Source organism: Cetorhinus maximus, chromosome 13 (genome assembly GCF_964194155.1).
Source record: "Cetorhinus maximus chromosome 13, sCetMax3.hap1.1, whole genome shotgun sequence".
Taxonomy (NCBI): Eukaryota; Metazoa; Chordata; class Chondrichthyes; order Lamniformes; family Cetorhinidae; genus Cetorhinus; species Cetorhinus maximus.
The window spans coordinates 9,614,305-9,636,164 of NC_135891.1; the positions used below are offsets into that span (position 1 = coordinate 9,614,305).

At 44.1% G+C, this 21,860-nt stretch overlaps 1 protein-coding gene across 1 annotated transcript in view; it reads right to left on the bottom strand.

Moving 5' to 3' along the window:
- Positions 1 to 20,016, bottom strand: part of LOC144689119 (transcriptional repressor scratch 1-like) — a 36,010-nt gene extending 15,994 nt beyond the window's left edge. The window contains exon 1 of the mRNA XM_078556260.1: positions 19,857 to 20,016. Coding sequence (XP_078412386.1) covers positions 19,857 to 20,016 — 160 coding nt within the window. The remainder of the gene's footprint in view (positions 1 to 19,856) is intronic.
- Positions 20,017 to 21,860: the final 1,844 nt, after the last annotated feature.

Consider the following 21,860-nt stretch of genomic DNA (forward strand, 5'->3'; position numbering starts at 1 on the left):
CCAAAGTCCTGAAATATTTCCTTTACGAGCATTTATCCAATCTTATTGGAATCTGCTTCCACTATCATTTCAGGCAGTGCATTCCAAACCATCGTCACTCTCTGCGTAAAAAAAAAACTTCCTAATTTTCTCCTGGTTCTCTTGCTAATTATCTTAAAATCTGTGCCTTATTTTTGCTGACAAGCTTTTTTTTTTCCCTTTATTTTTTCATGGGATGTGGGTATCACTGGCAAGGCCAGCATTTGTTGCCCATCCCTAATTGCCCTTGAACTGAGCAGCTTGCCAGGCCATTTCAGAGGGCAGTTAAGAGCCAACCACTTTGTTGTGGGTCTGAAGTCACATTAGGCCAGACCAGACCAGCTAAGGACAGGAAGTTTCCCTTCCTAAGGAGCACGAGTGAACTAGTTGGGTTTTTACAACAATTGACAATAGTTTCCTGGTCATCACTAAGCTAGCTTTTAATCCCAGGTATTTATTAATTGAATTTAAATTCCACCAGTTGCCATGGTGGGTTTCAAAATCATGCCCTCTGAGACCTAGCCTGGGCCTCTGAATTACCAAACCAGTGACGTTATCACTACGCCACCATCTCACTATATGGCCCCATACACATGGCACATCATCCCAAGGTGCTTCACAGGAACATTGTCAAACAAAATTTGACACCCAGCCTATTAGGACCCGATTAAGCCAGGTGACCAAAAGCTTGTTTCAAGATGTAGGTTTTAAAGACTGTGTTAAAGGAGGAGAGAGGGGTAAAGAGGTTTAGAGGAGATATTCAGTGCTTAGGGTCCAGATAGCTGAAGGCACGGCCAACAATGGTGGAGTGGAGGCCAGAATTTAGAGGAGTGCAGGAAGGTTATGAGACTGAAGGAGGTGAAAGATTGGGAAGGGGCGAGGTCATGGAGAGATTTGAAAACAAGGACACAAACTTTAATTTCAACGCAGGCCATTCTGTATCTTCTTGTTGGTTGATTTGTTTCAACAGATATCTTGCACATGAAGCACGTTGTCTTTAGATAAGTTCACATTAACTTGGGATTGCACTCTCGTATGCAGCAATACCTCACTGAAATGTGGTTTTGCTGATGCAATTAGTTAAAGAAATTAAAGAATTCCATTTATATAGCAGCTTTCATAATCTCAGTTGCCCCCAAAGAACTTTACAGCCAATGAAGTACTTTTTGAAATGTAGAAACTGTTTTAATGTAAGAAACCTGACAGCCAAATTGTGCACAGCAAGCTCCCACAAACAGCAAAACAATTATTTTTTTAAATTAGCCTTTTTATCCTTCAACAGCACCTTCCAAACCCATGACCGCTACCACCTAGAAGGACAAGGACAGCAGACACATGGAAACACCACCACCTGAGAGCTCCCCTCCAATCACACACCATCATGACTTGGAAATATATCGCTGTTCCTTCACTGTCGCTGGGTCAAAATCCTGGAACTCTCTCCCTAACAGCACTGTGGGTGCACCTACACCACATGGACTGCAGTGGTTCAAGAAGGTGGCTCACCTCCACCTCCTCAAGGGCAATTAGAGATGGGCAATAAAAATACTGGCCTAGCCAGTGAAGCCCACATCCCGTGAAAGAATTTAAATAGTTATGTTGATTGAAGGATAAATATTGACCAGGGCACCGTAGATAACTCCCCTGCTCTTCTTAGAAGTAGTGTCATGGGATCATTTACATCCACCCAAGAGGGCAGATAGGGCCTTGGTTTAATATCTCATCTGAAAGAACGTGAGGTTAGACAATTGACTGCACAATGAGAGAGTGGCTGGTAGCTTCTTCTCCACAGCCTTCTAACTAGCTTAAGATGGGTTTCTGAATTGTCTCATTAGTCGCTTGCAAAGTCAAAACAGTGTTTCATTTTAAATTCACGACATTCTAAAATTTTGGATAAAAAATACATTTAATTTTTCAAAGCATTTAAGGACTCTACATTTCCTATATTGCAACAGTGAGGACACTTCAGGATTGCTTTATTGGCTGTACTATGGTTTGAGATATCTGGTGGTTGTGGCAGCATTGTATAAACACAAATCTTCTTCTCCATCCCAGTTACCATCCTAATGTTGTTACTTGGCATTTTGGTATAGAAACACTATGTGAAAAAGTCACAAGCTCAGGAGCTTTGGTGCTGTGACAGTACATGTCTTGAGTGACTCTCTTGATGCATCAGTTCCAATAGCTCCCACTGTTACCCTCATCACCAATCGAGTGCAATACAACTCCAAGTGCTTTCTCCACACAACCCAACTTTGGATGGACGGAATCAATAAGTTGTCTCATCAATGGGCAAATCAATCAACATTCTGACGCCCATCGAAACCTGGCTTAGAGGTGATAACTAATATTCCCTCACAACAGCCTTCTTACTTTGTTACACGTTCCAATATTTGTCCTGAACAAGCCACTACACCAGTGACATAGCTCTAATTGCCAAATGCCAACTTGCACCAACTCCCTCCTACTCCAATGGCATCTTCATTTGCACATCCCATCCTTTTCTGTGCCTTCCGCTCTCCCATTTGACCAACATCACCAAAACAGATTATTTGGACATTTATCTCAGAGGGAGCTTACTGTGTGCAAATTGGCTGTTGCAGTTACTGCATTATAACAGTGACTGCATTTAATTAGCTGTAAATTGCTTTTGGATGTCCTGAGGTCATGAAAGATGCGATATCAATGCAATACTTTCTTTGTTTCATTTTAAAAAATCACTATCATGGGCTCCCTCCCAAGTTTTTTTAAACCAATATCTCCTCCCTTAGTCTCTTCACTGAATGATTTTGTGTCCTTGGTAACTTTAACTTACACCTAAAATCTTCTAGTCTTCTTTCCTCTGAGCTTTCTGTCCTGTCACTGAATTTCACCCTTTACATAACTTCTCCCACTCGTACCTATGAACACCCTCACACCCTCAGTAATTTGCTGGACTTTTAACTTCCAAGCAACAACTACTCGCAAGGCTACTTTTTTCCAACTCATTGTCCCCTTGCCAACCACACTACCCTTCCTACTGCCTCCCAATTCCACCATGCTCACAATCTGCCCAAGAGAGAAGACATCAGATGCCCAGTTCCCTTGCCAAAATCACTTGCAAACTTTCAACTCCCTCTCTCCAGCCTTGGCGCCTCTGGCACTGTTGACCTGCTAAATGATTTCCTCATCTCTTCCTTGGGCACTCTAGTTCCCGCTAATCACTCACTGCCTTCCACCCTTGCTACTCACTTCTTACGTTCCCCATTTTCACTCCTTTGATTCTGAGGACTGGTCCAGTCATGTATCATCTAAGTTGGCTTAAAAATGAGAGATCTGCACCTTTCATGGCCTCAGGACCTCCAAAAACTTGAGTTCATCCAAATATCTGCTGCCCATACAGCAACTAGCACTAAGTCCTGTTCACCCAACTTGGATTTAATGCAGTAAAACATCCCAAGACGCCTCATAGGACAGAAGCATTACGAAACAAAATTTGACACTGAGCCACATGAAGATTTATGGAGGCAGGTAACAAAATGATTGGTCAAATATATATATTTTAAGCAACATCTTTGTGGAGGAGACTGTTCACTGACTTGCATTGGCTCCCAGTCTGGCAACGCCTCAGTTTTAAACTTTTCGTACTTGTTTCCAAACACCTCCATTGCCTCTTCCCTTCCCAAACTTGTAATATCCACAACTCTCTGAGATATCTGCACTCCTCCAATTCTGGCCTCTTGAGCATTCCCGATTTTAATCACGCAACTGTTGACAGCCATGCCTTCAGCAGCTTAGGCACCAAGCTCTGGAATTCTACTCATAAATGCCTCCTCCTCTCCAAAACGCTCTCCTCCACAAAGATGTTGCTTAAAATCTATATATTTGACCAATCATTTTGTTACCTGCCTCAATAAATCTTCATGTGGCTCAGTGTCAAATTTTGTTTCGTAATGCTTCTGTCCTATGAGGCGTCTTGGGATGTTTTACTGCATTAAATCCAAGTTGGTGTCGCTATTATTAAATGTCGTCTATAGTGTTGCACAGGGGTAGGTGGTGGCTTAGTGGCATTGTCACTGGGCTAGTATTCTGGAGACCCAGGGTAATGCTCTGGGGACCCAGGTTCAAATCCCACCATGGCAGAATTAAATGTCTGGTGATGACCATGAAATTCATAAAAACCCACCTGGTTCACTAGTGCCCTTTAGGGAAGGAAATCTGCTGTCCTTACCTGGTCTGGCCTACATGTGACTCCAGACCCACAGCAATGTGGTTGACTCTTAAATGCCCTCTAAACAAGGGCAATTAGGGATGGGCAATAAATGCTGGCCTAGCCAGCAACCCCCAAATCCTGTGAATAAACAAAAAAAAAACACATAGCTTCACTGCTGTAGCATGGTTAACGCTTTGCCTGGCAGGATTTGATGATGAAGATTGAGAGGAGGCTCATGTGGACCCGAATCATGAACCAGTTGGGCAGAAAGGCTTGTTTCTGTGCTGCAAATTCTATATAACACTCTGACCATTCAGAGATGGCAAGGGCAGAGTGGCCCCCTCCTGTGTTTTATGATTCTATTCCCTTCTCCTAAGCATCAACTGCATCCTAGTCCCTGTTCTCCTTCTGCTCTATCCTCACTGTGTTCGAATCACTACACTAGCCTCCTGCTCGTAACTCAGAGCAGGCTTAATACCGGCAACAGCAGTGAGGAAATATCTGAGGGCGGGAGGTCTGTGTCTAAGCCGTTGCTTCTAAGTTGTGAAACGTGACTTTTCCTTCTGCCCACCAACCTTCTGCCATTCTCAGGAAGGGCTGGCAATGGCACAAGCCCATGGGTGGGAAATATGACCACCTGTGCCAGACAGTATTGGCCTGGCGTTACCCCCACCAGTGGTGACATGGTTTCAACCAGACAAGTGGTGTGGACGTGACTCATTGGGGGGGCTCCTCCTCCCCTCAACAGTGTCGCCTCGCATCCAACAGCACCATTGGCGGGAACTGTTCACAAAAGAGCAAAGGGCTTTGTCTGTACAGGACAAGCATTGTCCGGATGTGAGTTATACCAGCAGGGCTGCATTTATTGCCCACTTGCACTCGCTGAGCTGACTCAGAGGCCATGAAGAGTGAACCAGGCATGTGAGGCCAGTGTTAAAGACACCGGACGAGGTGAGGAGGTGTGACAGGTTGTCCCCTCTTACCCACCACCGCCCCCCACCCCCCCCGACCAAAAGGACATTAGTTAACCAGTTGGGTTTTTATAATGCTTTGAGTGCTATATTGGTCATTTTCTTTTATTGTTCCTGCTACCTGCTCACAATTGACCATAAACTTCTGTGGCAGGATTTGAACTTGAGATCATCTGGTTTGTCAGTCACTACAAAGACCAGCAGTGTGCCTACAGTGAATGGGTAGCAGAATTTTACTGATTGTCCTATCCCTGGCGGTCAGTGTGATGTGGCGTAAAGCCAGGGGACAATCCGCTATTGGCCTGCTTCATGGCACCGGTGAGCAGTTTCACCCCGTCTCTGGGATAGGCTTGCTGCATGCAAGGTGCATGCATGCTGTGCAGTGCCGGTAATGATTCGGTGTAATGCATTTCCTTCATGGTATTGAGTATTTTTAAAAGGCATTAGCCCGTTTCACAAAAAGAGAAGCTTGCATTTATATAGCACATTATCACATCTTTCAAACCACTTGATACGCAGTGAATTGCTTTCAAGTGCAATGGCTGCTGTTACGCAGGATTGTGTTATTCACCCATGAAAACAGCAGACAAATTAATATAAATGCACTCGTTGCCAATATCACACAGTGCGATTTAAGCCCCAAAGACTATATTTAGCAAACTATCAATGTGGAACCTGCTATAGTTCCAGCATCATGACTGATTATTTTTATTTTTAGCTTTCCTGACGCACACTGCGTCAAGCTGCAAGTTCCCTCCAGTTCTCTGCTGAAGCATCGTCTTTCAGTCACCCGCTGCAGAGTGGGGTAGTCTATTGCTTATGATATTGGTATCCCAGAGAACGTGGATTCCAATCCCACTCCGGCCATTAGGGAATTTCAATTCAGCTTAAGAGAAGATGGTGTCAGCAAAAGTGACCCTGAAGGTGTTGGACTGTCGTTAAAAAACCCAACTGGTTCACTAACGTCCTTTAGGGAAGGAAACCTGTCATCCTTACCTGGTCTGGGCCTATACGTAACTCCAGTCTCACGTCAACGTGATTGAATCTTAATGGCCTCTGAAGCGGCCGAGTGAGTCACTCAGTTCAGAGCAGCTAGAGATGAACAATAAATACCGGCTTTACCAGTGACATCCAACCCCAAGAATCAATTTGTTTTTAACTGCCAGCTGTGCTGCAATAGATAGGTAGGCCGACTGGAACAACAAAGCAACCTGAATTTATATAGCACCTTCAACGTGGAAAAACATCCCCTAGGCATTTTACAGGTGCGATATCAGACAAAATTTGACACTGAGCCATATAGGGATAAAAACACAAAGTGCTGGAAAAACTCAGCAGGTCTGGCAGCATCTCTGGAGAGAGAAACCAAGGGCAGGATCTTCCGGTTGGCGAGCGGGGGCAGGGCCCGCTTGCGGACACGTAAAATGACGCGGGATGATGTCAAGGTGGAACTCCCAACATCATCACATGTCACTTCCATTTTCAGGTTGGCGGGGACGCAGCCGAATCAGCTGTGCGCCCGCCGACCTGTCACTGGCATACTGAGGCCATTGAAAAACCAATTCAAATCATTAATGGACCTGCCCGTCTAACCTTAAGGTTGGCGGGCAGGCCGGGAGCCCTGGCGGGCTTTGGAAAAAGCATGAAATCTCACCCATGGTTGGGATGAGGTTTCATGAGGGTATTTAAATTTTTATTAAGACCATAAGACCATAAGACATAGGAGCAGAAATTAGGCCATTCGGCCCATCGAGTCTGCTCCACCATTCAATCATGGCTGATAAGTTTCTCAACCCCATTCTCCCGCCTTCTCCCGTAACCTTTGATCCCCTTACCAATCAAGAACCTATCTATTTCAATCTTAAATACACTCAATGACCTGGCCTCCACAGCCCTCCACTGTGGCAATGAATTCCATAGATTCACCACTCTCTGGCTAAAGAGGTTTCTCCTCATCTCTGTTCTAAAAGGTCTTCCCTTTACCCTGAGGCTGTGCCCTCAGGTCCTAATTCTCCTACTAATGGAAACATCTTCCCCACGTCCACTCTATCCAGGCCTTTCAGTATTCTGTAAGTTTCAATCAGATCCCCCCTCATCCTTCTAAACTCCATCGAGTATAGACCCAGAGTCCTCAAACGTTCCTTATATGTTAAGCCTTTCATTCCTGGGATCGTTCTCGTGAACCTCCTCTGGACCCTCTCCAGGGCCAGAACATCCTTCCTGAGATACAGGGCCCAAAATTGTTCACAATATTCTAAGTGTGGTCTGACCAGAGCCTTATAAAGCATCAGCAGCACATCCCTGCTTTTATATTCTAGTCCTCTCGAAATAAATGCCAACATTGCATTTGCCTTCCTAACTACCGACTCAACCTGCAAGTTAACCTTAAGAGAATCCTGGACTAGGACTCCCAAGTCCCTTTGCACTCCAGGTTTCTGAATTCGCTCCCCATTTAGAAAATAGTCTATGCGTCTATTCTTCCTACCAAAGTGCATGACCTCACACTTCCCCACGTTGTATTCCATCTGCCACTTCTTTGTCCATTCTCCTAACCTGTCCAAATCCTTCTGCAGCCTCCCCACCTCCTCAATACTACCTGTCCTTCCACCTATCTTTGTATCATCTGCAAACTTAGCCAGGTTGCCCTCAGTTCCTTCATCTAGATCATTAATGTATAAAGTGAAAAGTTATGGTCCCAACACTGACCCCTGCAGAACTCTACTAGTCACCGGCCGCCATCCTGAGAAGGACCCCCTTATCCCCACTCTCTGCCTCCTGCCAGACAGCCAATCTTCTATCCATGCTAGTACCTTGCCTCTAACACCATGGGCTCTTATCTTACTGAGCAGCCTCCTGTGCGGCACCTTGTCAAAGGCATTCTGGAAGTCCAAGTAGATAACATCCATTGGCTCTCCTTTGTCTAACCTACTTGTTACCTCCTCAAAGAATTCTAACAGATTTGTCATGCATGACCTCCCATTAATGAAACCATGCTGACTTTGCCCTATTTTACCATGCACTTCCAAGTATTCTGAAATCTCATCCTTAATAACGGACTCTAAAATCTTACCAACGACCGAGGTCAGGCTAATCGGCCTGTAATTTCCCGTCTTTTGCCTCACTCCCTTCTTAAACAGGAGGGTTACATTAGCAATTTCCCAGTCCTCTGGGACCCTCCCTGACTCCAGTGATTCCTGAAAGATCACCACTAATGCCTCCATTATCTCTTCAGCTATCTCCTTCAGAACTCTGGTGTGTAATCCATCAGGTCCAGGTGATTTATCCGCCTTCAGACCTTTCAGTTTTCCTAGAACCTTCTCCTTGGTAATGGCCACCATACTCACCTATGCCCCCCCGACTCTCTTGAACTTTGGGGATGTTACTCGTGTCTTCCACCGTGAAGACTGATGCAAAAGTCAGCCTTATTAAAGGTTTCATTAAAAGTTATGCACATGTCCCAACTCATGTGACGGTGTCAGGGAAATGTCAGGGAAATTTTTTTATCATTTGTATTCCAAATTTTAAACCTGAAACTCTCCCTGAGGCAGCACTTTGCCTCAGGGAGATCTGTGTGCTCTTACACACGCATGCGCAGAAGAGCACACTCCCAGCTGAGGTAATTCCCACCCCCCTGCCTGCACAGGGAGCGCATAGTGCTGGAGGGGGCCTTAATTGGCCCGCCCACGTAAAATGGCGGAGCGCCCCCAATTGGGGGCGCCGATCAGAGGCGCGCCCGCCTGTGCCCGCTCCCGCACTTCCCCCCCGATGGGAGGAAAATTTTTCCCCAAGTTAACGCTCCAAGTCCAATATGACTGTTCTTCGGACCTGCCCAATATTTCATGTGACTTGGTGTCAAATTTTGTTTGATAACTGTGAAGTGCCTTGGGATCTGTTACAATGGTAAAGCTGCTATATAAATGCAAATTGTTGTTGTTGACTAATTCTATGTTCCTGAAGAAATGGGGACAACAAGGGGTGTTTAAGCTGGCCGACATACAAACATACGAATTAGGAGCAGGAGTAGGCCATTCAGCCCCTTGAGCCTGCACTGCCATTTGATAAGATCATGGCTGCTCTGATTTGGCCTCAACTCTACTTTCTTGTCTAGCCCCTATACCCTTTGACTGCACCCCCCCACCCCCCAGTCCGTGCCAGTCAAGAATCTATCTAACTCAGCCTTAAAGGTATTCGATGACCTTGCCTCCACTGCTCTCTGGAAAGAGAATTCTACAGGCACTGGAATGTGATGTAACTGGAGGATTTTTCCAGTGAAAGGACTGCAAGTTATTTCGCCTCTCCAGAAATTAACAATGCTTGGGAGGATCCTTCATGAATTGCAGGATCTCGTAGATAAAGCTAATGATTGCTCCTCATCTTATTTTGTACGTGTATAGTTATTGGATGCGTCTGTGATCTCTCTCACTCCTTTTGTCCTATGCTGTTCAGCTTGCAAACCTAATGGGATCTGACAAGGTCACTTATAGAGTGCAAGAAAAGAAAGGCTTGCATTTATATAGCACTTTTCATTACCTCGGGACATCACCAAGAAACTTTACTGCCGATGAAGCATTTTTGAATTGTAGTCAATGTTGTAATGTTTTTCATCTTTCAGATGAGACGTTGTAATGTAGGAAACACAGCAGCCAATTTGCATGCAGCAAGTTCCCACAGAGATGAGCTACTGACCAGATAATTGATTTTTTTTTAGCGATGCTGATTAAGGGACTAATGCTGTCCCAGGACACCTGTGGAGAAGACCCCCTGCCCTTCGAAATAGTGCCATGGGATCTTTTATGTCCACCTGAATGGTCTTGGTTGAATGTCTCATCTGAAAGACGGCACATCTGACAGTCCAGCACTCCTCAGTACTGCATGGGGGAGCGTAAGCTGGGTTATGTACTCAAGTCCCTGGAGTAATTGGAGAGGAAAAGTGGCAGTAAGGTGCTGGCCCCTTGAATGAGATCTCCAGCAATGAATCAAACTCCTATCAACTAATAGCCAACAGTTCAATTTCTATTTCTTAGAAAGCCCCTTTAGAGGAATGCTTCATCTTTCACACTAAGAATTTCAGCAGGTGAAATGAGTAAGCAGGAATAATTCAACACGGTGAGATCATTAAATTCACCGTAATCTTTGTATAATACCGCACCAGTACAATTTATGTAAATTACCTCTCAAAACTGTACCAAGAAATTCACCACAATCTTTACAAGGGGACATGGCTACTGTTGTCAGGTTGATTATTCCCAATTTGGTCACTGATTGTTTTTTTGGTCTTGCAAGACAATATATCCTTCTTAAGTGACAAATTCTAATTGTTAAAATATCACCAGTGTTTTGCAGTCAGGGACCTGCAGTCTGTATTTAAAACTGTAACGTTCTGCAGTCTGTTGCAGTAGCGAATGAGTTTACAAAAAAAAGTTACAGCCATTAAAAATGCTGGCCTATCAGATAATTAACCTGTGAACTGCTGGGTTAGCACCGGATGTAGATTTACATGCTGTAATTGTAGTTAAAAAAAAAAGAACTTGCGTTTATATAGCGCCTTTCACAACCTCAGGACATCTTAAAGTGTTTTGCAACCAATGAAGTATGTTTTGGAGCACAGTCAAGGTTGTAATGTAATGTAGTTAAAAGCTGCATAATGATTGTTTTAATAAGGTTTAAACTGGATCCCAGAGACTACATGCTGATTGTTTATGTCAAGGACCACAGTCCTGAGCAGTGATCTGATTTCTCTCTCTCACCCATCATCATCCAACTCTGTGTACATACATTGTTTTTTAATATCCTTGTTAAGTGACAAGCACTAACTGCTAAAATGTCGCAGATGTTCTGCAGTGTGGGATCTGCAATGTATATTTAACACTATAATGTACTGCAGTCTGGTGCAGCAGTACAAAAAAGGTTATTGTCACTAAAAATGGTGAGCTGTCAGGTTAATTCACTTGTGAACTTGAATTTAAAACCTTTCTCCACAAATTTGTTTCTTAGGATTTCTCTCTATCTTTCTCCATTCCTTCCCTGAATCCCAGCTGCAACAATGCCCCAGAGCTGGCACGGTGTCAAATGAAGTCCGGAAATATGTGGAGCGGAGCTCCGAGAGAGAGAGAGAGAGAAAGGAGGGAGAGACTGACAGCGAGAAAGAGAAAAGTGGGCTCTGGACTGTATTGAGCTTATTACTGTACTAAAGATAGGACATTGGAACAAGGGGAGAATTGAGAGACACCTAGAAGTACAACAGCGTCCTTTTATGGGAATATTGCCTTAATTGAAGAGCTTTTGGGCATTTTTCCACACAATTACATAGAAGCTACAGCACAGGAACAGGCCATTCAGTCCGACTGGTCCACACTGCTGCTTATATTCTACATGAGCCTTCTTCCCTCCTCCTTCATCTAACCTCATCAGCTTAACCTTCTATTCCTTTCCCCTTTATACTTATCTCGTTCCCCTTAAATATATCTATTGTATTCAGCTCAGCTCTCCCCTGTGATGACAAGTTCCATATTCTAATGACTCTCTTGGTAAAGAAGTTTCTCCTGAATTCCCTGGATTTACTAGCAATGATCTTTTATTTATGACCTCTAGTACTGGCCTCATGTGCAGCTGGAAACATCTCCTCCTTGTCTACACTATCAAATCCTTTGATACTTTTAACAATCTCTATTAGGTGACCCTGCTCTCCTCCAGTCTTCAGTTTTTTAGAGAAATAATCCCCAGCCTGTTCAATCTTTCTTGATAAGTACGACCTTTCTGATCTGATATCACCCTTGCAAATCTCTTTTGCACCTTCTCCTTTTAATAATATGGAGATCAGCACTGTTAACAGCAATTTTTCTGTCGTAACCCCATCCACCAACTTAATCATTCATTCTGTCCACACCGACGCACAGTGGCATCAGTGTGTACAACCTACAAGATGCCCTGCAGCAACTCACCGAGGATCCTTCGACAGCACTTTCCAAAACCATGAACTCTACCACCTAGAAGGATAAGACCACCACCCGCAAATTCCTCTCCAAGTCACTCACCATCCTGACTTGGAAATATATCGCCGTCCCTTCACTGTCGCTGGGTCAAAATCCTGGAATTCCCTCCCTAACAGCACTGTGGGTGTGCCCACACCACCATGGACTGCAGCGGTTCACCACCATCTTCTCAAGGGCAATAAGGGATAGGCAATAAATGCTGGTCTTGCAAGCGATGCCCAGATCCAATGAAAGGGGGAAGCTGGTGGTATAGTGGTAATGTCACTGGACTAGCAATCCAGAGGCCCAGGCTAATTCCCTGGGGACATGGGTTCAAAACCCATAGCAGCTGCTGGTGAAATTTAAATTCAATTAATAAAATCTGGAATATAAAGCTAGTTTCAGTAATGGTGGCCATGAAACTATCATTGCCTGTTGTAAAAACTCATCTGGTTCACTAATTTCCTTTTAGGGAAGGAAATCTGCTGTCCTTACCCGGCCTGGCCTACATGTGACTCCAGACCCAGCAATGTGGTTGGCTCTTAACTGCCCTCTGAAATGGCTCAGCAAGCCCCTCAGTCCAAGGGCAATTAGGGATGGGCAACAAATGCTGGCATTGCCAGTGATGCCTGCATTCCATGAAAGAATAAAGATAAGTTCCCCAAATCCGACTCAAAATGCTGTGATATTGGCCAGTAGGGAAGCTTTCAACTGTTATTTTGCAGAGTGATTTAGTATTTTTTATTCTTTCACAGGTGGTGGGAGTCACCAGCAGTGAGAGAGATTGCAGATGCACCAATTATTATATTCATACAAAATAAGATGAGGGAAGATCATCAGCTTTATCCATCAGATGATCTGACTCATGAAGCATCCTCCCCAAATTAACTTCAGGGGAGGTGAAATAACTTGTAGTCCTTTCACTGAAAAGTTCCTCCATCTACATCACATTCCAGAGTCTGTAGAATTCTCTTCCCCAGAGAGCAGTGGGTCATTGAATAATTTTAAGGCTGAGTTTGATAGATTCTTGACTGACAAGGGAGTCAAAGAATAGAGGGGGTAGGCAGGAAAGTAGACCTGAGGTGTAAGTTTCTTTTTAACTTCACAATGATCATGAGCAAGAGCCCTGGCCAATTTATTTTTCTTCACTAGTTCAGGGCACTAAGACCAAAGGTAGCAATACTCAACTAATGAGGTTGCTGACTTAACATGGCAAGCACTCTCTATCACTTAGTCTATCGGTGGTGGAGAATGTTGGGAACCACAGGTTAAAGACATCCATTCTTCCCTAGCACACAACACTCGCTGTTTTTTCATTCATTCTTGGAGTGTGAACAAGGCTAACAAGGCCAGCAAGTATTGCCCACCCTTAATTACCCTTGAGCAGGCTGTGGTGAAGAGCTGCATACAACTGAGTGGCTTGCTAGGACAGTTAGAGAGACCTGGGTCACATATAGACCAGACCAGGTTAATGATGGCAAATTTCCTTCCCTAAAGGACATTAGAGAACCAAATAGGTTTTTACAACAAAATTACAGTGTCATTTTTATTGATAATGAGAATAGCTTTTGATTCCAGGTTTATTCTCGCTCCCACGGCAGGATTCAAGCTCATGTCTCCAACGCATTGGTCCAGACTTGTGATTTACTAGTGCAGCAACATCGCCACTGCGCTAGGGTCCCTATCATGGGTCCTGTCTCAAATTACTTGTATGGTGCATTCCTAAGTATTATTTTCCGACAGAAATCTTCTCACTTGCATCTGAGCGGATCAACATTGTTTTCTTCCACCATCTCCTTCGGGAACCTGTTCCCTAGATTGTCCACTCACTCACTGAGTTAAGGTCGAGTTGATGCCAAGCTGTTGAATGTGTTTCTCAGTTTAGGAGGAAGAAAGGGTTGCCAGAAGTGAACTGCTCCTTACGTAGTATTAGTGAGCTTTTAATGAACGTATCTACACATTACTTTGTGGGGTGGAGTCAGGAGGGGCAGAAGGGGGTTAGAGTTTTCCAGCAGTCTCATGTCGCAGATCCGGATAAAAATGAAAACAATCTTCTCGTGTCGAAGACAAGTAAGTGCAGTAAAAAAAAAACAATAATTAAACATCGATTATTCGTTAATGTGCTTCATAGCGGAATGATCAATAAACCACGTGAACACCACAGGTCGGGTATGGATGGGAACCATCGCTTGCATGTGTGTGTGTGGACACTGTTAACTGAGTGCGGTTTACCTTGGCTGTAATGTGGTTGTAACTGCGCTAATGCTGCACCTTGCTGAGTCCGAGAGCACTACCATAATACCCGGTGTATAAGACTTGGCTGAATTTCTCATTTCGCAAGGATGCAGCTCCTAACACCAGATTTTAATGGTAATCGAGTTCAGATCCAGCCAAGTTAATAAATAGCCAGCAGTGAGTTACGCTGGGGGGTAATTAAACTGGGCAGAAATGACTAGAATGAAGCTCGGGCAGTTTGTGATATCGATAGGGCCTTGACATTGAATCATACTGCTCCTGTCACATACTTGACTTCATGTTATGTATCTTCTAGTTTATTTTAAAGTAATACTCCTTATTCTGTCTTGCCATTAGGAATCAGAATTGAAACATATATGATCCTGAGGGGACTTGACAGGGTGGTTGTGAAGAGGATGTTTCCTCTTGTGGGGGAATCTAGAACTAGGGGGTCACTGTTTAAAAATAAGGGGTCGCTCATTTAAGACAGAGATGGGGAGAATTTTTTTTCTCTCAGAGGGTAGGGAGTCTTTGGAACTCTCTTCCTCAAAAGGCAGTGGAAACAGAGCCTTTGAATATTTTTAAGGCAGAGCTAGGTAGATTCTTGGTAAGCAAGGGGGTGAAAGGTTATCGGGGTAGGTGGGAATGCGGAGTGGAGAGTGCGATGAGATCAGCTATGAATTTATTGAATGGCGGAGTAGGCTCAAGAGGCTGAGTTGGCTCCTGCTCCTAATTTGTACATTCGTACAAAGCAGCAATATTAGAATAGCTACTTTTTCTTACATAAAGCTTTTATTTCCTTTCTTGTTTCATTGGATGGGGTATCACTGGCAAGGCCAGCATTTATTGCCCATCCCTGATTGCCCCTGCTAGGTCACTTCAGAGTCAACCACGTTGCTGTGGGTCTGGAGTCACATGTAGGCCAGACCAGGGAAGGATGGCAGATTTCCTTCCCTAAAGGGCAGATGAGCTTTTACAACAATCAATGATAGCTTCATGGTCACCATTACTGAGACTAGCTTTATATTCCAGAATTGGATATAAATTCCACCAGCAGTGGTGGTGGGATTTGAGCCCACGTTCCAATAGCATCAGCCTGGGTCACTAGATAACTAGTCCAGCCACATTACCACTATGTCACCGCCCCCCCTAATATAGTGAACATTCCCAAGTCACTCTTCAAAGGCATGAGTTTGGAAAGTGGGTTAGAGGAGCTGATCCAAGCCACCTTTGAAAATGTGCTTTTTTTTTATCATTACACACTCTGAAGTGTTGTGTAATAACAGCTGACCTCTGAAGGCAACGTTCACGGTGATTTAGACGATGCGTTATTTCATTATAATCGTGTCATCAATACAGTGTGACAGGGTACGTGTGACGGGAAAGTGGTGACAGCAGGTAAGTGTGATGCTCACAGTAACTGAGTGCTATACACAGGAGCTTTAACACGGTGCTAGGTGAAATAACATAATATTGCACACGTAGTCGGGGTGTGGGCGTAAAATTTCGACCTTGTAAACCCTGTGATGGAGCATCAGCATTCTGTTTTACATCCTTCAAATTTCTATCTCTTCACTTCAAGAGAGAGATGTGATATGGCCTGTCCATTCCCTTTCCCATTCCCTTTCGCCCCTTTTATGCTGCCGCACAAGATCAAAAGTTACCGACCTGCAGCCAAACCAAGAGGCTGGAGAGATTGGATCCTTCACATACTGTACAACATATAATGAATTTAACACCATACATAGTCATTGCTGAATTAACTCTATCTCATATACTGTATTCAATATTTAATATATTACAGACCGCGAGGTATATTCAGTATTTAGTAAGTGCTTTAAAGCATGTTACATCCTATACACTGTGAGGGTCATTTTCTGTACAAGTATTGGTGACTGGCCACTACACCATAAAATCCCAGACGGCACACCCTGGTTTTCCGACATTGGCCGGATTTTCCTGCTGCTTCTCCACACTTGAAACACTTCCCCCTTTTGTTACTCTATATAACATTGTGCTGTGTGCAAATAACATAGAACCAGCTCCTCCACCCTCCCCCCTCCCCCCCCCAACCAGCTGTAGAATGAAGAACTCATCATTTCTATACAATCCGAAAGGAGGAAATCCCTTCGAAGGAATTCACCTGTTCGATAAACCCTTTATTACGAAAGCGCATCGAATTATGAAAATGGAATGGGTAGACCATACCGCTCATATTGGATTGTTATACATCAAAGAACAGCCTGGTAGAGAGACGCAACAAATTGCGGATGACTATTTAAGAGGCGCAAGCAAAGGAAGAGGCCATTATAGGTGGCGGCTTGGGTCAAGGGGTTAAGGGAGGGGGAGGGAGAGTTTGATACTATTCTTCTTATGTACGTTCAATGAAAATCCGGGGCTCGGTAGTTGATACTGGGCTATTATTAATCTAAAAGCCTGACAGCTGGGAATTTGAATTCAAGTAATAAAACATCTGGAATTGGAAAGCTGGTATCAGTAAATGTGAAACTATTGAAAACTTGTGTCCTTTTCGAAAGGAAACCTTCCACCTTTACCTAGTCCGGTTTATATGTGACTCCAGGCCCATCGCCATGTGACTGGTTCTTGACCACCTTCTGAAATGGCCTGGCAAGCCCCTCAGTTGCATGCAAGGAGATGGCTCACAACAATGTAATTAGGCAATGGCAACCAACGATGAACCTTACCAGCAATGCCCACATCCTGTGAATTAATTAAAAAGGGAGTTGCACTGCTCTGGCTAATGAATTGAACATACATGGAAAGGATGGATGGACAGAAGAGGTGATTTTAAAAAAATATCCTGACAGTTCAATGTTGGTGGGGGGGGTGGGGGGGGGGGGGGGGGAGAGGTTGGGGGGGTGGGGGGGAGGGGGGTGGGGGATGGTGGTCCTTGCTGAGCGATACAAAGGTAAGTAGAACATTACAATCAATAACAGAAGCCAGAGAGCGGAATAAAAAACATAAGAGGTATGACAAACATGAACTAAAACTGGGAAATACTGCACTCGTCCCGCTGTTTCACAAACTTTATATTCCAGAGGGAAAACCAACATCCTCGCTCCCTCTTACAGTGTAATTATATATTATTATCTAACGCAGCTATCTATAGTATACTCTTTTGTCACTAATCTTAGTTCCCCCTGGGCTAGAGGTTACCTCAAGCAATCTGTAAAGGTCGATTTTTTTGTTTTACAAATCAGCAGGAATGAATCAGAAATTGAAAGCTCAGTGTTTTTTGTTTCACCTCTCCCCTCTTTGTTCTCTCCTGGAGACACTGATTTGTATTCCTGGGATACGGTTCCACAGGTGCAGAACAACCCTCTGATACACCATGCTCACGTGTGAACCTGCATATAATGAGTGAAATTGGTCTTCGCCCGCCGCCCGCAATGGGTTCACAGTAAATGGTCAGCCCTGTGGGATAACGTTGCTCCACTGACTTCACTGACATGAAACAAGTCTGTGGATTCACTAAGAGCCCGTTTGGATCTATCCGTCGAAAGCCAGTTTCACCCACAGTCCAGCTCAATGTATTCCTCGCCCAGCCTCTCTACACATACATTCTCCATCAAGGGTCACTGGACAGTGATCAGCACTGGGAACTCTGACTGTTATTTTTCCACCTCCATTAGCAGGGATGAACTGAAGCCAACTGTTGCAGCTTTAAGTGTGTGTCCAACAGAGATCAGCTAACTCAGCAGACCGGGGTTTAATTAACCCTCGGACCTACTTGTCTCAGTGTTACAACCAGAACTTGCATTACATAGCATCCCAAGGCACTACAACAGAACAATGACCAAACGAAATTTGACACTGAGACACAAAAGGAGATATGAGGACAGGTTGGTCAAAGCTGTAGGTTTTAAAGTAGCATCTTAAAGGAGGAGACAGGACATCACCTTTGCCAAGTTTGCCTGGGGAGCAATAGGCAATGTGTTCTAAAGTTGCTATTCCAGGGCCCCCCAGCCACCCCAATGTCTTGCTGTCCAGAGGAACAGGGTACATATGGTTTCTTCAAGGAGTGAGTATCAGTCTCACCGAGACTGTCCAGAGGAAGCAAGGTATCAGAGAACTGGATAGCATTGCTTTCCTGGGGAAGAGGGGGATTGAAGTAGGAAGGGGGAAGGATAAAGTTAGATAAAACTCCAAAGATATGTCAAATCCACGCCAAACTTATAGAACTTCCTATCCGTCGATGACAATGGTAGGGTCCTGGGAACAGATGCTCTCCCGTAGCTTTGGCTAAGGAATGGAACCGACCTTAGTGGTGAGTATGGGGGGGAAACCATGGGATTGGGGGAAAATCGTAGAAAAGAAATGAAATAATAAATAACTACATGGAAAGGACTACTTGATCCGTTGAAACCAGGAGCTTGTTCTCAAAATCAGATTCAGGTAATCAGCTCCAATCTGAAAGCAAATTAATGCATGTCACAATCACAGTGACAAGGTATCGGTGTTTGAAAGTAACTTGACTGTCAAGAGTACGTCAACAGGGTAATTTTTACATAGAAAGCTGGGAAAGAACGGAAGATTGAGCCGTGCGCACATTTCAAATATAATATTTAAAAATAGTGTTCATATCTAGAGGCATTAGCACGTTCGAAATTTAAACATTAAGCCTTCTAAGAATATATATAGTCATATCTATGTATACAAACAGAAGATAGTCAGGCAGATAGATGGACAGAGATAGATAGATAGTCATATACAATTATTGCCATTTCTGCGTTGCCACTTTAGCGTTGTTTCCATCAAAATACGTCTCTTTTTTAAAGACTTGTATAAAAATGCTAAGAGTCAGCAAACTCGACGTCCTATTTGATTAGGAATAGCCTCAGCTAAATTTAAGGGAAACATTGCCCCTTTGTCTAGCTGGCGTAACGAGACAACCCGTGGCGTTTTGTGCAGCTCATTGTTGAAAATCTCACACTTGACGGATCAACAAGTTTGTTTTTTTTTTGAGCAACTGATATTCTCAATAATACGCGGCCCTGCCCCACAGCCTTATCCCCCGTGACTACAAAACAGAACAAAACCAAAACCAAAAAAAAAATCCAACACGGCGACCTCCCTGGTCTTTCTCCACCCTAGCAATTCCTTTCTCCAGAAGTTTCACTGTAACAGATTTTATTTTGCGGACTAGGGGAGGATTATGCTCCGTCTGACGGGTGCTCTCTATAGGCGTGTGGATTGGCATTATGTAAGGTGCAAAGGGTTACAGCGAGAGCAAGACTGGTGCACACGAGTGCATAAAGAGAACCTGCCCCCACCACCCCCCCTCCCCCCCCAACCCCCTCCACAAACACACACACACACACACACAGACACACACAAGGCATCAGTACAAGAGCATTTAAGGAAATATCTTTTTTTTTCTCTCTTTACACATTTAGGGTATGTTATTTAATATTACATGACATATATTAAACCGATCTGTGAACTCACCGTTCTCACTGACCCGGACCCCTAAGCTCCCCACAGAGTCTGTGATAGACCTAGCTATGGCATACGAGTTATCAAGGTGCTGTTCAGAAGCTGAGACTGCAGCAGAAGAAGAGTGGAAACCATCCAATTTCACCTTCTTAACGAGGAACGATCGAGGCATGGTTTTTAAAACAAAACAAAAAAAAAACAAAAACGAAATGATTTTTTTTTTTAACCCACAGTGTTATTTCCTTTATCCTTTTTTTATTGTTCTGAATTTTCAGCACCGGGACAGCTCCAGAATGATGTTGCACAGCCTGTGTGAAGGGGAGGAGGAGGGAGGGAGGGAGGGAGGAAGGGAGGAGGGATTGGCGAGAGAAGCTGAGGTCAGCGAGCAAACAGCATTTATATGGAGCGCAGCCTCTGAGATCAGGTGGTGCGTGGAAATGGAGCTGCTTAACTTTAATCCATCAAATGTCTCTGGAGACGCACATCAAATTACAGCTGAACCGTCTGTGCATACGCGGCGCACACAATGCAAGTGCGCCTGAGAAAAGTAGTCCTTGTTAAGAACACATAACGCACAGGAGCTGCTGGGAAAATCCCATGTCTCAAATTTGTAAAATGTACATCGCCGACGTGCCGAATAGCAAGGTCCCCACCGCGTTTGTAATAAACACTGCACGAGCCAGATGAACTTTCACTTTTATTTCTTCAAAGGCTTAACGTTTGAAGGCAGGACGCCTGGGTTTCTTCAACAGATAAAAAGCGTTTTAAAACGTCGCATAGAAAGAAATCCTCAATGTGCATTTTGAAAGCTGTAAACATAATTAATAATCACAATTAATTATTAATGTGTTGTCTGATATGGTAACAACAAACCCCCTTAGGATTTTAAACTGTCCTGTAGGATCATATTAGATACTGAAATATGCAGAGGGGAATAGGATGCATCCGGATCCGTAAGATTTAGTTTAAAAAAAAAACCCTGTTAGATATAAAGCTTGCTGGCTCTGAGTTTTTTTTTAATCGTCTGCATCTTCTGGGAGAAAGATCCCAGATTTGGTCTCTTGTCTTTTCTAAGTTAGATTTCAACTGGGGACAGCTGGGGTTCTGACAACTGCTCCCAGCGCCTGTGGGTCAAGTAAGGGGGAAAATTAGCTCCTGTTTCCCTCTTCTGATTGCTATACATTGACCCCTGCTGGAAGTCTGGGTCAATGGATGTTTGATGAGGATAGGTTTGGGGTCAGCTATGACGTCCTCTACAGTCACACAGCCTGCCAGCGTTCATTGTGCAGACTGACACATCAATGAATAATAGCCTCCTGGGTTAGATATGAGAGAATGCCAAACCGCCTATAGTACCGCACTCCAGTGAGGGAATCGAACCTTTCATGAGAGCGGAAAACAAAAGGAAATGGAAACTATCCCTACCAGATCCTATTAGGTCATACATGATTCACTGGTTTAAAAGATCACTTGTCTCGCTGTTCATATAATGACACTCCAAACAATTAGTCTCGAATCTGTATCAATAGACCACCTGTTTACAGAGGCCACCCCCTGGTCACTCCCAGAGGGTTTTTTTTAGAGTACATCAGCCATCCAGGGTTTGTGACTAGGTTATCTTGACCCGGGTGGGTGTGGGTGTGAGGAGGCCAATTTTCAGCCTGCTGTTTATTCAACTGCATTCAAACTGTTCCTGAACACAAAACTGCAATATAATATTATACAGAGAAGGTTGATAACAGTTACATGAAAACTGATTGTAAAGTGGGGATACAGCTAAATCCACATTCATTACACCAACAGACACTGAGCAGTCCCTGGCAACAGATTACTGACATATAGGAGTAGGATTGGTCTGTGTTGCGCCTATACTTCAAGCCACAACAGCAATGGCGACGTAAGGAAAAACATTTTTACCAGTGGTTGGGATCTGGAATGCACTGCCTGGGAGTGTGGTGGAGGAAGATTCAGCTGAGGCATTCAGAAGAGAATTGGATCATTGTCTGATGAGAAAAG